Source organism: Quercus suber, unplaced genomic scaffold (assembly GCF_002906115.3).
Source record: "Quercus suber isolate HL8 unplaced genomic scaffold, Cork oak 2.0 scaffold_637, whole genome shotgun sequence".
In the NCBI taxonomy this organism is placed as follows: domain Eukaryota; kingdom Viridiplantae; phylum Streptophyta; class Magnoliopsida; order Fagales; family Fagaceae; genus Quercus; species Quercus suber.
The window spans coordinates 1-16702 of record NW_027070079.1 but is presented as its reverse complement, the minus strand read 5'-3'; the positions used below and the strand labels follow the sequence as shown (position 1 = coordinate 16702).

Below are 16702 nucleotides of genomic sequence, written 5' to 3'. Positions count from 1 at the left end.
TTAGATGATAAAACTTTATCTAAATTAAATTATTGTTAAATCTTATCACTTAGTCAAGAGCTTTGTAGTTTAATATTCTAATAAAATATTAATTTACTAAGATGCAACTTGAGGGGAAAAAACAAAAAAAAAAAAAACAAATACAAATACAAAAACAAAAATGTGGGTTACGTGGGGTTTAAGTTTATAAATTTTTTACAACATTTTTATAAACTATTTTTATAGCAAATTCTTATTGGTTCGCATAATGAGCCCACTACTCACATCATTGTTTTACTTACCAGTAGCACTTATCATATCAATAATTTATAAAAAAAAGCTTATAGCTCTAGCAATTTTCTCATTTTAGTGACCATAAAAAAATTTAATACCTCAACAATAAAAATTACCAATAGTAAAACTAAAACAAATTAAACTCAATTAATCAATTTTATCCAAAATAAATAACCTTGGCCTTTAAAAAATTCTAAACAAAAATAATTTTGTTCTTACCCACAAAAAAAAAAAAAAAAAATCTCAGCAGCTAAGTAGTAGCAAAATCAAAAGTTTAAACCACCACACATGGTCAATGATAAAGTTGCCCCTAACTCAAAGTTTTAGCTCAGTCCTTGAATATGATATGATATTTGATTGTAAATCACACAAAAGAATTCACATGTTTGTGGGCATCGAGATTCCCACTCAATCCCAGTTTTGTAGGAACGTTGATTCTTGTTTCAAAAGATAGGTATTCACATTCTTGTCTTTGTAAATGAAGAATACCCGCCCTGAGGTTAAGACTAAATTCATTTTGTTTTGTGGTTTAAAATTGTTATTTATCTCACCTAAGATTAGCTCTATTATGCAGTCATTACTCACCTTATCACTTTAATCGTTAAAAATATAACAAATACATAGAATTAAAGATCTAGAAAAGAATATTTGTAAAAGTGTCTTTATAAATCTAATGATATATTGGGTGTAATAAACAATTCCTATAATATTTTTAGAAATAAACCAAAAATAGGATTCTCATATACCTTAAAATCTTAATAGATTCCTAGTCAAATTAAACTTAGGAATAGTTATATTCAAGCATCACATTTTTAGAATTTTAAATGGCAGAGGTAATATAGATTCTCGAACTAAACACTACTTAAAAGAAGTGTGAGGTTATTCCAATTAAAGTATAATGTAGTAACTCAATAGTTAACATGAAGAGCAAAATTGAAAAGTTTTGAGAGTTTCAAACTATAGGGTTTACTACTAATGATAGCTCTTTTATTATTCGATTAAGACATCAATCAGTTTTTGGTATAGGCGGAGATTAAATTCCAAATCTCTTATTCAATAATCAGAAACCTTACAGCCAATTGGAATCCACTATATCGTCTTAGTAAATTAAAACTAAATTTTTTTTTTTATGCCTTGTATATGATTTTCTAATAAAATTAAAATGAATTTAATTAGTATTTATTTATCGAGTTATATGTTAAATTATTCTTTGTTTGGATAAGTTGTTGTTGTTGTTGTTGTTTTTTTTTTTTTTTTTTTTGGGATGATTTGGTGGGTAATTTTATTGTTAAGTGAAGTCGCCTAAAAAAAAAAACAAAATCTTTAACACTAATGTAAATAAATGAATATATTGAAATATGTTGATGAATTATCGTATATAAAAGTTCAAAAAACAATCAAGTATTCTCCATAAATCATTTTTTATTAGAACCTATTCCTCTTTTCCTTGTACGTGTGAATTTGTTTTTTCTAAAAAATAAAAGTATCCTTCATTTTTTGCCAAAATTTTTTCAAATAAATTATTTTTATATATATATATATATAAAATTTCAAATAAACAATCACGTATTCTTCATTCATTCATTTTTTTTGTTAGAATTTCTTTCTCTCTCATTTATGTGTGTTTATTTCTTTAAAAAAAAAAAAAAAAACCTTCATTTTTCTGCCAAAATTTTTTCGTTTGCTATTAATGAAGAACGCTCCCGTAATCCAGGAGAATCTACAACTAAGACAAATTTAGGTTAATTTAATTCACCTTAGAAATAAACGTAAACAAAGGTAAAGTTGTAAAGCCGAATAAAATAGTAAAAAGAACAAGTCATAAAAAGCATGAATCGTGTGTTGTCTTGTGACTTGTGAGTCTTCCTTCTCCATTTTTTTTTTTTTTTTTTTTTTGGAATAAGTCTTCCTTCTCGATTTCTGACCAACAACATCCCAAAAAAGTCAAAAATTACATTACTTTACAAAAACTTTAACTAAATTCTCATCATAACAAATCAAACATTTAGGTATTAATTTAAAAAAAAAAGGCTGGAAATTTATTTACATATCAAATTAGCCCAAAAAAAAGTCCGTAAATAACAAAACCATTGACCCAAAAAAAAAAAAAAAAAACAGAGAGAATTTGAAGGGCATCATTTCCAATCGGCACTCTCTAGAGGAGAGAGAGAGAGAGAGAGAGAGAACAAAATGGGGATATCAGATGAAATATCACCGGCGGATGCGCACGGCGGCAGCAGCCCTGGAAAGGAGCAGCAAGCGGCGGGAGTGGGCATACTTCTACAGATCATGATGCTTGTTCTCTCCTTCGTCCTCGGCCATGTCCTTCGTCGTCACAAATTCTATTATCTTCCTGAAGCCAGTGCCTCTCTTCTCATAGGTATGTATATGTATATATGTATTTTTAAATTTTGCTTCATTCAATGCAATTTGAAAAAAAGAAAAAGAAAAAAGAGAAAACCCCCAAAATTTACTATCTTTGTTTCCATTTTGGTCAGTTTAATTGTGGGTGGTCTTGCTAATATATCTAACACAGAAACTAGCATCAGGTTAGTCAGTTAGTACATTGTCCCACACCACCCCCCCCCCCACAAAAAAAAAAAGGAGTTAGAGTTGTTTGGTTAATAATCTTTTTGGGTTCATTTCTGCAGGTCTTGGTTCAATTTTCATGAAGAATTTTCTTCCTATTCCTGTTACCTCCCATCATATTATATCCTTTTATGACTTTAATATTTATGTTTATGGTCAAAAGATCGTGAGCGATTTTAGTCCAGTTTAACATTATTGCTTTTAGTCCCTAAAAAGCTTAAAGTGATTGCCTTTTGTCGATATGGAGTGATGGCGTGTCAGTTTTTAGTTTGGTCACGTCATCTATGGGACTAAAAATGATAGCTTTAAACTTCAGGGACCAAAATTGCTGACTAAAAATATATTTAAGGCTGTGTTTTTTTTTTTTTTTTTTTTTTAATTGGCTTCTACATATGATTTTCCTTGACACTTGTGTTCTTACTCAGTCGGGGTTCAGTCTCTCTCCTGTATGTAATCGTTACCTTTAACTTGGATGTGTGTGCACTCACTCGTGTGCGCGCACACGTGTTTTGCTTTACAATTTGGATTAGTTGCAACTAATGTACTTCGAATGTGATGTACACTATCATTGTGCCTTTTGCAGAAACCATTCTTTTCAAACTTTGGAGCCATCGTGACATTTGCTATCCTTGGCACATTTATAGCTTCAGTGGTTACTGGTGTTCTAGTGTAAGTTTTTATTGGCTCCCTATAAGCATGCTTTCATGCTAAGAGCCTTGTAGCTCAGTGGCGCTGCATGGTCTCCTTTATGAGGAAAACTGGGATTCAAATTTCCCCTCCCCACTTGTTGTAACTACTGAATTATCAAAAATAAAAAATAGAAATCATGCTTTCATGATATTAGAGTTTCCATCTTCCTCACTTTTACTTTTTTATTGGGGGGTTTGTTGCAGATACCTTGGTGGTCTTACGTACCTCATGTACAGACTTCCATTTGTTGAGTGTCTGATGTTTGGTGCTCTTATATCAGCAACAGATCCGGTCACTGTTTTGTCCATCTTTCAGGTGATTTCATGCTCTGCTTCTGTATCATATAATCCATTAAACACGTATCTATTGTAATACATTGTATACGGTTTGGTGAAACCAAATTGCCCAACTGGTTTTCCTTTAACCTTGTACCTCTCTGCTTATGTCATGAGTTTTTGACACAAGCATTCTACAATTTCTGAAGTATCTGGTAGGTGATAGGTATTCTAATGTAAATGGGGTATGTAACTTTGAAGCCATGAAAAAAAAAAAAAAAATTCATTTTTGTCGTTTAACAAAAAACAACTTTTATCCCAAACAGCTTTTAACTTACCTTAGCTTTACTCTGTTGAGATGGCATCAATATTATGTGTGGAGGACCATAGTAATCAATTGATGCAGGGCCTTCAATTATATGCACTATATTAGGGTTTATTTGGGTATGATTTGATGTGAATAGAGTTAGGGAGTGGCTAGGTTTAAGGTTCAAGGTTGTAAGGTGATGAAATTATTTGGTTTAATTGCATGAGTAGCAAAGATAAAACCAAGGTATTTTGATGCTTCCCTGTGGCTGAGATCTGTACTTGATTGCAGAAATGGGTTATTTATGGAAGTTCAGGTTCTACTAATTGGAGAAATGGATTTGGGCTTAGTTTGACTGTTAGGATTGAATTGCAGGAATTTAATATATATACACACACACACATGTTATCTGCTCTAGTCCTTTAAGCAGCAAATTGGTTATAAGATTAAGAAGATAAAAATCTAGGCAACCTCACCAAAGTTTCCTTTGTAACTGCACCTAGAAAAAGAAGGCAATCTCATGCTCAAATGCTTTTAAAGTGGCTGGAGATATTTTCCTGCTAGAACTAAGGATTCTAATGTGAAAATGAAGAATATTTAGTAAGTTTAATTAATTGTGTAGATTGGTGTTATTTGTGCAGGAAAAATGGGGAGACAACTGATCATTGACTTCTTCATTGTGATATCATTGACTATAATTTTTATTCTCTTTAGGATTCAGTAAAATCAGGGAAATACAGGATTAAAATGAGTAACTTTGCTTAAAGATAAGAGTGTCTCTCATTGATGAAAGACGAGAAAAGTTGCTTGGGATTTTCGGCTAGTAATTAATGCACTATTGAGAAAGATTGAATTAATTCAAGTCATGGGAATGAAAAAGGTAGAGGAAGAATATTAGTATAAGTAATAAAAAAGTACATGTCAATTAAGGGGGCAATGGAGAGTGTGACTTTAGATAGAATAGAATGGTCGAAAAGAATACATGTGGCAAACCCTGATTAATCTATTGAAGATCCGTAGCTGACCTCAAAATTTTGGGACTAAGGCTTGTTTTTTGTTGTTTTTGTGGTAATATATATATATATATATATATATTTGTGATGGCTTTATGCAGGAACTTGGCACAGACACGAACCTATATGCCCTGGTATTTGGAGAATCTGTTTTGAATGATGCAGTAAGTTTTTGCCATTATGTCATCGATATCCCATATTCTTGTAGAGTACATGTCCTGGTTAAAGACAAATCATGTTTACTGGGTGACTTTTTTTTTTGTATGTTGCACCATTGGTAGATGGCAATTTCTTTGTACAGGTACGTAAAGTGAATTACACTCTTCTGCAGCAATTAGAATATTACTGGAGTTCTGTTCTAAGTGAACCAGTGTTTTGCTTTGCAGGACAATGTCACTGTACAGAAGTCATGCCTCCTCTGGAGAAAACTTCTTCATGGTGATTGTCAAATTTCTTGAGACCTTTGTTGGCTCACTGTCTGCAGGTCAAGATTTGCTCTGTCATACAATATTATAGATTTAAAAGAAATATCATTATCTCTTTGGCATTTGTTTGAAGATGCATGTGGAGTGCATGCATTGAATTTTTTTTGATGATTTTTACTAACTTGGTAGTTTCATATGTTAACGTTTCTGTTGGATTGGAAAATAAAATCTTATTGTAGTTTTATACCAGAACTGAAGCATGCAGCTGCTATGATTAAATTTGAAGGAGGATTGATTGAAATTCTGCATTATATGAAAATTTAGGTTAAAAGAAGACTAGAAAGGGTCAAATAATGAGAAAGAAAAACTAAAGAAGACAAGTGGATTAAGAGATAGGAAAAGGAAGAGTGGAGGACCAAGATGTTAGACCTAGATTTCTTAGACAATGACAATCACACAAGCTTCTTGAGCATTGCACCAGAGTATGCGTCATGCATCAGTAATAATATTTGTTTCAAAATTTTTATCAAGTGAACCTAGGGAGCCATTGAATTTGGTGATACAGGTGGTGCAGCCTTGAAAATTATATGGACCTTTTATTTTGTTTATCTCAATTGTGGCAATTTCAAGTTCTATCATCTAGGCCCATGTTCGACACCTGATGGAGATACGTCATACAATTTTGAATGGTAGTATTGCGTTGAGTCTGAATCAGTTTGTCTTTGGTGACAGCACTTTCTTATGGGCAGTGCCAGAACATTAAGTTATAAGACATGTTGGGTTTCCAATTTTTTTTTTTCCCTATTGAAGTTATGTCCACAATGAAACTTGATTAGGGTACTCTATAATTTCTAAGATATTATTATATTTTGGGGTTTATGGTAGTCAATTTTTTCTCATTAAGGTTGTGGGAGCCAATCCAATTGCAATAGAGAAGAGCCTGATAGTCTTTAAAGTTTTAATGAATGGGACACTATGTTTTGGTTAGAGTTTGATGGGATGGTTGCCTGGATATTTTTTTTAAAATATTTTACAACTCCCTGTTTTCTTCTTCCTCATCAAGTGTGCAGATGCCTTTGCTGATGGATTGTTAGTTGAGTTCCCACTCCCAACTTGATGGGCTTGATTTTTTGGTGAGCAGGGGAATTCTTGCTGTAGAGCAGTTATAGGCTGGTCAGTTACTAAGTATGCTTCATGGTAGCCCAAAACTAGGCATATGGGTCCAACAATTTTGGTCTGAAAAGTGTCCCTGGTAGTCATTTTGGTCTTTTGATAGATCTATTTACCATTTTTACTTCTATATAAGCTCATTCATTCGTTATGTTTCCCCTGTACATGAGTTCTGCACATTCAAAATTTATTTACTTTTTTAATAAGTGATTGTGGGCATGCTGTATCAACATTTCCTTGTCATCTTAATTTTAAAAAATAAAATAAAAGAATAGGCTATTTCTCTAAATCTTGTGTGAGTTTCATAATTGTAAGAATAGATTTTCTGGAAAATATTTTCTCAATGTCTTTGAAATTGGAATCACAACTAAATTGTGAATTCTGGTCGAGAACATGTTTCTCCATACATCATCATAGTCAAAGCAATGAAAATTTTAAAATGCTTACTAAAATGAGTATAAGATTTTTTTTTTTTTTTTTTGGGGAATTCTCACTTATCAAAAAAGAAAAAGAAAAAAGATTTGGGAATTCTAACTCAGGTGATAACATATTTCCCCTTATGTTATGACTTATCAAAAAAACATTCTCAATGTATCTTGTAGCCAGTACTAAATTCTGAAATACTGAGGACGCTCACCTTTTATACTTGCACAATGCACATGTAAAAAGGGGGGGGGGGGGGGGGCACTTGCACAATGCACATGTAAAAGGTGGGGGGGGGGGGGGAGGGAGAGAGAAAGAGAGCTACTCAAGAATGACATGAAGTTTCAATTGATTTAATTGCTTGCTCTTTAAAAACTTCATTTTTCTTATTTTCTCATTTTCTCACTAGCTGCATTTTTTTTAAAGATTGCTAACAGGTGCATTTCATATGGCTCTGCAGGTGTTGGAGTTGGATTTATTTCTGCTTTGATATCCTTTTTGACAAAATTTTCCATATGCTGTCTATCATTTTACTCTTAGTAGACATGTAGTTGTTACAAAATTGTGAGACCTTTTTTTTTTTTTTTTTTTTTTTTTTAAGTAATATATTGTGAGACCTTAATTATCAGAACCTTTTCAAGTATGCAGGATTGGATATTGACAAGTGAGTTTATGTGTCATTCTCCTTTTATTTCTAATAAAATTATATATATATATATATATATTAACAAGTGAGTCCAGCATATAAATATCTCCTGATATATATGAAAATGTTTGATTCACATTTTACTTGTCTTATTTTCTGTTCAGTCTTCAAAACTTGGAGTGCTGTCTCTTTGTGCTATTTCCATATTTCTCGTAAGAAATCTTTTTGCCATTATTTTGAGAATTGTTCATACTTTCTGTTCTGAACTTAATTGTACAATCTAATTTAAAACTTCAATCTCTCTAGGTACATGCTTGCAGAAGGTGTTGGACTGTCTGGTATTGTATCGATATTGTTCACAGGAATTGTAAGTGGATGTATATTGTTTTGCTGTAGCACAACCAACTATTTTATAACAACCTGCGACATGTTGAAGCTATGTGATGTATTGCTTTTCTGTTTTAGGTCATGAAGCATTACACATATTCAAATTTGTCAGAAAAGTCTCAACAATTTGCGCAAGCGTTTTTTCATTTGCTTTCATCATTAGCAGAGACATTTGTGTAAGGAGCTTTTCATTATACGTATTTTAAATCAAGTGATTGAACTTTTATGTCTACATGATATTGACTTTTTTTTCAATTTGCAGATTTATATATATGGGCTTTGATATTGCCATGGAACAGCATAGTTGGTCACATGTTGGATTCATTTTTTTCTCAATTGTATCCTTGCATCATTTGTCAGAAAAATGATAGTTTACTGATAATTTCATTAAGTGAAAGTTGCCATTGCTCCTTAACTTGCTATTATCCCAGTTATTTATTGTAGTTGCCAGGTAAGCATGCTGTATTTTTAAATATGAAAACCTTTTGATCTTGAAATAAACATATTTTTGTTATATTATTTAAGTTGTATTGCATGGAAATTTATATGTCCTTTTGATGTAGGGCTGTGAATGTTTTTTCCTGTGGATATCTGGTCAATTTGGTCCGACCTGCACATCGACAGATACCTGCAAAGCATCAAAAAGCACTTTGGTATAGCGGTAAGAAGAGTAGAAAGTGCTAATTGCTTGAATTTCTTAATATGATATTGCCAACTTTTAATGAATTATGGATGAGTAGGACTTCGAGGAGCTATGGCTTTTGCCCTTGCTCTGCAATCAGTTCATGATCTTCCAGAAGGACATGGCCAGACAATATTCACTGCAACCACTGCAATTGTTGTTTTGACGGTAGGCAAGCTGACCTTTATTTTAACTTAAACAATTAAATCCTTTCATTGTCTGGTACCTTACTATGGCAATTGAATAGGGTTTATGTACATTCGGGTAAAAAGAAGATTGGATCTTGAATATATATATATATATATATTATGGTTGTTTGGTATTAAAATAGTGAATAGAACTAGTCAAAGCTTAAGAATTAGCTGTTGGAATTTCACTAAAATCAATATCACTGTGAATGCTATTGGCTACAATAAAGCCTTTATATGGGCTATTTTTAAATCCTTTCCTAGAAGTACTAGGACTCTAAATAGCTTATTCCTAGAAAGACTAGGACTACTAATAACAAAGAAAAAAAAAACCTTATTCACTTTTAAACCAAATAGGAAAAGGAATCAAAACACAAAATAACACTTATGGGTCTTTGGTTTAACCTATTCATAAGATTCAATTTAACTTAGGACTAACTAAGGTCCCAAGTAAGCTCTTCATCATCTGAAACATCCAAAATTAATGCTTGAGCACTAGAATGAGTTTTCCCTTTCTCCATTAATGTTCAAAGGGGGTTGCCAGTTATGTTCCATATCAGCATCAAACTTTTTTAAAAAAGAAAAAAAGAAAAACAAGCAATGCAGTGGTGATATATGTACAATTTAAGATATATTATTGCTGGCCACCACAGCCCAAACAACCCTAAAAGACATCACCAAGGTACTGCCACATATTTTCATTGCCACCCAAAACTCCCAAACCCCATTATTGCTACTTATCCACAGCCCAAAAACACCACCACACCCTATAAACTAATGGCATGTTTGGATGTTTAAAAAAGGAGGGGGAGTAGAGTAGAGGGAGGGAGAGTAATCCAATTACCTTGTTTGGAAGTTTTTTAAGGAAGGAGGGGGACGGGTTTGGAAGGGTTTGGAGGGGTTTCAACTCCCTCTAACTCCTCATTTTTAATTCCCCCAAATTGGAGAGATTTGGAGGGAGAGTAGAGTAGATAAATTATTGTCTAAGTAAATTCCCTAATTTACCCTTTCTAAAAAATTAATCATAAACCGACGTTGCAAGTCCATTTTCAAATAGGGGTAAATTTGTCTATTTTAATTATTTCCTCTTCTTTCCATCATAATTTTTAAAACATCTAAACAAGGGGAAGGGCTAATTACTCCCTTCCCCTTTACTAATTTTAAAAACATCCAAACAAGGTGGAGGGGAACTATTCTCCTCTACTCCCCTCCCCACTACTCTCCTCTCCTCTACTCCCCTCTACTCTCCTCCCTCTCTAAACTTCCAAACAGGCCATAATAGTGCCCATTGAGACTCCATATTTGTAGTTCACGTTCTTTCTCTATAAGCTATCCTGTTCCCCCATATTCCTCCAAAGCCACTCCCCAATCTTGATTGTCAAGTCACCTAATGAATAGACTTACAAATCACATTCCAATTAAACGAATAAAATTTCTGCTCCTCACCTAAATCACCCCAAAAAAAATCACATTGGAATTTTTCCATTTTATTTGCCACTCTAACTGGCTAATGTAACAAAGTAAGTGGGAAGACTAGAAAACGTGCCATTTATAAGAGTTAAGTACACCTCCCTTTGATGGAAAAAAAACTTTCTTACAAGCTGCTTTTTTTCCCCTCTAGAACACCGTTCCAGATATTCATTAACCTGAATAAACATCCCCTCACCACCATTAAACAGCTAAAAATTCACAACCAGGCCTCCACAAATCAACGCAACATCCCAAAATACTCAACAACTAGTAAGTCGCCTATGCGATGCATGAATAATATTGTAATGTTTTATGTAAGATGATTTTGGAGAATATTGTATGTGTGTGTATATATATTATAGCATAATTGTTATAAAACTTTGTTAGTAATGAGTTCATTGTAAGAAGCAATAAAAAAAAATTACCCGTAGGGGTTTCGGCAGCTTGATAGTGGTGAGAGGTCAGCATGACAATGGTGGCGGCCCCTCAAACTCCTCTATTTCTCTCTCTTACAAATGCTTTGTCAATTTCAAGTATTTTTTATTTTGGAAATAGTGAAATAATGTGTTTCATTTAACAATCTACAACATTCTTGTGTCTCTCTCTCTCTCCATAGTGCCTTATTGGTTAGTTATATTAGTCCTTAATTTTTTTTTTTGTTGCTTTTGTTTTTAATACTAAAACAATGGTTATGCTAAAAGACATGAATAAGAGAGAAATGTGTGGTGTAAGTTCAGACAATTAATGAGAGATTAATGAGATAATAGTAAAAAATAAGTTAATGTGATCTTTTGGATAACAGTTAAAAAAACTTAATGAAAAGAGGTAAAAGAAGACTAAATATAAAATTAGAGCGCTACATGGCAGAACCTCACACGCTCTCACATAAAGTCTTTGCTTTTATATATATATATATATATTGATTGTAAAAGAATCCAAAGTTAAAATAGAAGAGAGAGAGAAGCAAATGCTTGAAGCGTGACAAGCTTTTGGAATTACAAAATTATTTAATGAGAAATATATGTACTCTTTATCACCATTTTGGAGTTTTTATAAAGGGAAAATTATAATTTACCCTCTTGTGGTTTGGTCTATCACAATCTAGTTCACAAATTTTCAATTGCTACATTTGAACCTTTAAAGTTTGAATTAAAATGAACTCATTAATGTTCTATCCAAATTAACAAATATTGCATTTTGTGGACAAGCTTTCAATTAGAACTTACCCCCTTATGGTTTTGCCTTAGCACAATTTAGCTTCATAAAATTTTAAATTGCTACATTTTACCTCTTAAAGTTTGGATTAAAATAAAATTGTTAACACTACTTTGGATAAAACTACAATTTTTTTTTTTTTTTGTTGAAACTTTAGGTGTCAAATGTAGCAATTAGAGGTTTGTGGATTAAAATTGTGATAGGGTCAAACTAAGGGAAGTAAATTGTAATTTCATCTTTCAAAAGATATGAATTTTTAGTTATTATAGTTTTCAGAAAACTAAGAATTGAAAACATGGACGAAAAACATTTTTTTAAAAGAAAATTGTTCTTTGAGAACCCTTCCAATTTTTTTAAATTTTAGTGAAGCCCCTGAAAATCCCATGACTGGTAAACTAATGACTCAAAATAAAAACCCTTTTAACCTTAGAGTGGATGGCTGTGATTTGTGTACTGATTTCTAAACATATTTTTGTTATATTATTTAAGTTGTATTGCATGGAAATTTATATGTCCTTTTGATGTAGGGCTGTGAATGTTTTTTCCTGTGGATATCTGGTCAATTTGGTCCGACCTGCACATCGACAGATACCTGCAAAGCATCAAAAAGCACTTTGGTATAGCGGTAAGAAGAGTAGAAAGTGCTAATTGCTTGAATTTCTTAATATGATATTGCCAACTTATAATGAATTATGGATGAGTAGGACTTCGAGGAGCTATGGCTTTTGCCCTTGCTTTGCAATCAGTTCATGATCTTCCAGAAGGACATGGCCAGACAATATTCACTGCAACCACTGCAATTGTTGTTTTGACGGTAGGCAAGCTGACCTTTATTTTAACTTAAACAATTAAATCCTTTCATTGTCTGGTACCTTACTACAGCAATTGAATAGGGTTTATGTACATTCTTGTAAAAAGAAGATTGGATCTTGAATATATATATATATATATATTATGGTTGTTTGGTATTAAAATAGTGAATAGGACTAGTCAAAGCTTAAAAATTAGCTGTTGGACTTTCACTAAAATCAATATCACTGTGAATGCTATTGGCTACAATAAAGCCTTTATATGGGCTATTTTTAAATCCTTTCCTAGAAGTACTAGGACTCTAAATAGCCTATTCCTAGAAAGACTAGGACTACTAATAACAAAGAAAAAAAAACCTTATGCACTTTTAAACCAAATAGGAAAAGGAATCAAAACACAAAATAACACTTATGGGTCTTTGGTTTAATCTATTCATAAGATTCAATTTAACTTAAGACTAACTAAGGTCCCAAGTAAGCTCTCCATCATCCGAAACATCCAAAATTAATGCTTGAGCACTAGAATGAGTTTTCCCTTTCTTCATTAATGTTCAAAGGGGGTTGCCAGTTATGTTCCACATCAGCATCAAACTTTTTAAAAAAGAAAAAAAGTAAAACAAGCAATGCAGTGGTGATATATGTACAATTTAAGATATATTATTGCTGGCACCACAGCCCAAACAACCCTAAAAGACATCACCAAGGTACTGCCACATATTTTCATCGCCACCCAAAACTCCCAAACTCCATTATTGCTACTTATCCACAGCCCAAAAACACCACCACACCCTATAAACTAATAGTGCCCACTGAGACTCCATATTTGTAGTTCACGTTCTTTCTCTATAAGCTATCCTGTTCCCCCATATTCCTCCAAAGCCACTCCCCAATCTTGATTGTCAAGTCACCTAATGAATAGACTTACAAATCACATTCCAATTAAAGGAATAAAATTTCTGCTCCTCACCTAAATCACCCCAAAAAAAATCACATTGGAATTTTTCCATTTTATTTGCCACTCTAACTGGCTAATGTAACAAAGTAAGTGGGAAGACTAGAAAACGTGCCATTTATAAGAGTTAAGTACACCTCCCTTTGATGGAAAAAAAACTTTCTTCCAAGCTGCTTTTTTTCCCCTCTAGAACACCGTTCCAGATATTCATTAACCTGAAATAAACATCCCCTCTCCACCATTAAACAGCTAAAAATTCACAACCAGGCCTCCACAAATCAACGCAACATCCCAAATTACTCAACAACTAGTAAGTTGCCTGTGCGATGCATGGATAATATTGCAATGTTTTATGTAAGATGATTTTGGAGAATATTGTATGTGTGTGTATATATATTATAGCATAATTGTTATAAAACTTTGTTAGTAATGAGTTCATTGTAAGAAGCAATAAAAAAAAATTAGCCGTAGGGGTTTCGGCAGCTTGATGGTGGTGAGAGGTCAGCATGACAATGGTGGCGGCCCCTCAAACTCCTCTATTTCTCTCTCTTACAAATGCTTTGTCAATTTCAAGTATTTTTTATTTTGGAAATAGTGAAATAATGTGTTTCATTTAACAATCTACAACATTCTTGTGTCTCTCTCTCTTTCTCCATAGTGCCGTATTGGTTAGTTATATTAGTCCTTAATTTTTTTTTTTTTTGCTTTTGTTTTTAATACTAAAACAATGGTTATGCTAAAAGACATGAATAAGAGAGAAATGTGTGGTGTAAGTTCAGACAATTAATGAGAGATTAATGAGAAAATAGTAAAAAATAAGTTAATGTGATCTTTTGGATAACAGATAAAAAAACTTAATGAAAAGAGGTAAAAGAAGACTAAATACAAAATTAGAGCGCTACATGGCAGAACCTCACACGCTCTCACATGAAGTCTTTGCTTATATATATATATATTGATTGTAAAAGAATCCAAAGTTAAAAAAGAAGAGAGAGAGAAGCAAATGTTTGAAGCGTGACAAGCTTTTGGAATTAAAAAATGTTTTAATGAGAAATATATGTACTCTTTATCACCATTTTGGAATTTTTATAAAGGGAAAATTATAATTTACCCTTTTGTGGTTTGGTCTATCACAATCTAGTTCACAAATTTTCAATTGCTACATTTGAACCTTTAAAGTTGAATTAAAATGAACTCATTAATGTTCTATCCAAATTAACAAATATTGCATTTTGTGGACAAACTTTCAATTAGAACTTACCCCCTTATGGTTTTGCCTTAGCACAATTTAGCTTCATAAAATTTTAAATTGCTACATTTTACCCCTTAAAGTTTGGATTAAAATAAAATTGTTAACACTACTTTGGATAAAACTACAATTTTTTTTTTGGTTGTTGTTGTTGAAACTTTAGGTGTCAAATGTAGCAATTAGAGGTTTGTGGATTAAAATTGTGATAGGGTCAAACTAAGGGAAGTAAATTGTAATTTCATCTTTCAAAAGATATGAATTTTTAGTTATTATAGTTTTCAGAAAACTAAGAATTGAAAACATGGACGAAAAACATTTTTTTAAAAGAAAATTGTTCTTTGAGAACCCTTCCAATTTTTTTAAATTTTAGTGAAGCCCCTGAAAATCCCATGACTGGTAAACTAATGACTCAAAATAAAAACCCTTTTAACCTTAGAGTGGATGGCTGTGATTTGTGTACTGATTTCATTCATAACTCTTTTAACCCTAGACTACTTTTCTTTAATAAGCTATAAGTTTTATTGAAGACAAGGAACATGCCCTTCTTAAGGAGATAGTCCTAAAGAATTAAAAGGAAAGAGAGTCAATAAAATCAATAACAAAATAGATCTTGCTTTGACCCATTATATGAACCCCTTCAAACAAAGTTCTTTCTGAAGGCAATTTTAATTAAGCAACTAAAGTCCCACATCTTCAAAGGTACAATGGTTCCTCTAACCATACTCTCCACATATAGCATGAGGGGCTGAAATTCCAAACACCAGTGAAGTGTTCACAAAACCAATCCTCCGTCTACTTAGGAATCAAACATGGTTTTAGGCATTACCCAATGTATCCCAAACAGAGAAAGTAAAACTCCATAATATGTTGTGTCACAGGGTTACAACAGATGATCCACAGATTCACTGCTACTCCCAATCCTCCATTAAGAATAGGAAAGCACCTAGCATTCATATTCACAATAGGGAGTTCAAATTTATCACTGCCTCTGCTGAGAAAATTTCTCTGTGACTCTCCAATTTATTAGCTACAACCATGGGAATAGTGAACAAAGAGACGAAATCAGTTGGTAAATTGGAAAGTTACTTTTTAGTAATGTCAATCTTCCCCCTTTTGACTGTACAACTGCTTCCACCCCAATAATCTACACAGTTTTCTACAATATGGGATTCCACACAGAATTCATATGAGACTTGTCTTGATCCAATGTTGCATGTGGGTCCCATATGAAAGAACCCAAATATAAGATTTGAAAAATACCACTAAACCCATCTTTTCTTGCTGCATCAGTTTACTGGATCAGGATGTATTTGAGTTAAAATTATGTTGTGAGTTGCATATAAGACATCTTGTTCTCACAATATATCTATATTGCTTTAAATTATTTTTCAGGTGTTGTTGATTGGAGGTTCAACTGGTACCATGCTGGAAGCATTACACGTTGTAGGTGATAGCCATGATGGCCATGATGGCTCCTTAGGTGAAGTAAGTTTTGCAGAGAATAACTTAAGTTATCAGCTCTGTGTACTAAAATTTCAGATAGTATGACTGTGCTGCTACCAGCGTGATGATTAGTGAACTTGTGACTTTTTAAATTCTTACTTCTATGTTTATTCTTTGTTTTCCACCTCCCTCCAAGAGTTTTGAAGAGAACAATGGCTACGTTGCTCCCTCATATGATGAGGCATTATCATCAGGGAACAAGATCAAGATGAAACTTAAAGAGTTCCATAAAAGGTAATATCTGTTAAAATGCCTTTGAATATGTGATTACAAAGCTTTTATTTAATTCTTATGTTAAGAAACTAATATAACAACCCCTCCTACCCCCTTGTTGTTCTTGTCAGCACGGCATCGTTCACGGCATTAGATAGGAACTATCTCACCCCATTCTTTACAAGTAACAATGGAGATGAAGAAGAAGATGAGAAGAGCAAGG

The 16702-nt window shown here is 32.8% G+C and overlaps 1 protein-coding gene across 1 annotated transcript; it reads left to right on the top strand.

Annotated features, from left to right (window-relative positions):
- Positions 1 to 2367: 2367 nt before the first annotated feature.
- Positions 2368 to 16691, top strand: LOC112000649 (sodium/hydrogen exchanger 6; the record flags this gene model as incomplete). Its single annotated transcript, XM_065765560.1, is given in 22 exon segments — positions 2368 to 2655; positions 2773 to 2822; positions 2925 to 2947; positions 2950 to 2983; positions 3284 to 3308; positions 3446 to 3531; positions 3756 to 3867; positions 5249 to 5311; positions 5429 to 5448; positions 5534 to 5631; positions 7626 to 7654; positions 7798 to 7829; positions 7976 to 8023; positions 8118 to 8178; positions 8277 to 8374; positions 8461 to 8536; positions 8630 to 8649; positions 8762 to 8859; positions 8939 to 9048; positions 16156 to 16248; positions 16403 to 16500; positions 16611 to 16691. Coding segments are annotated over 22 exon segments (1547 nt in total), but the record flags the coding sequence as incomplete, so codon positions are not given.
- Between the last annotated feature and the right edge of the window lie 11 nt (positions 16692 to 16702).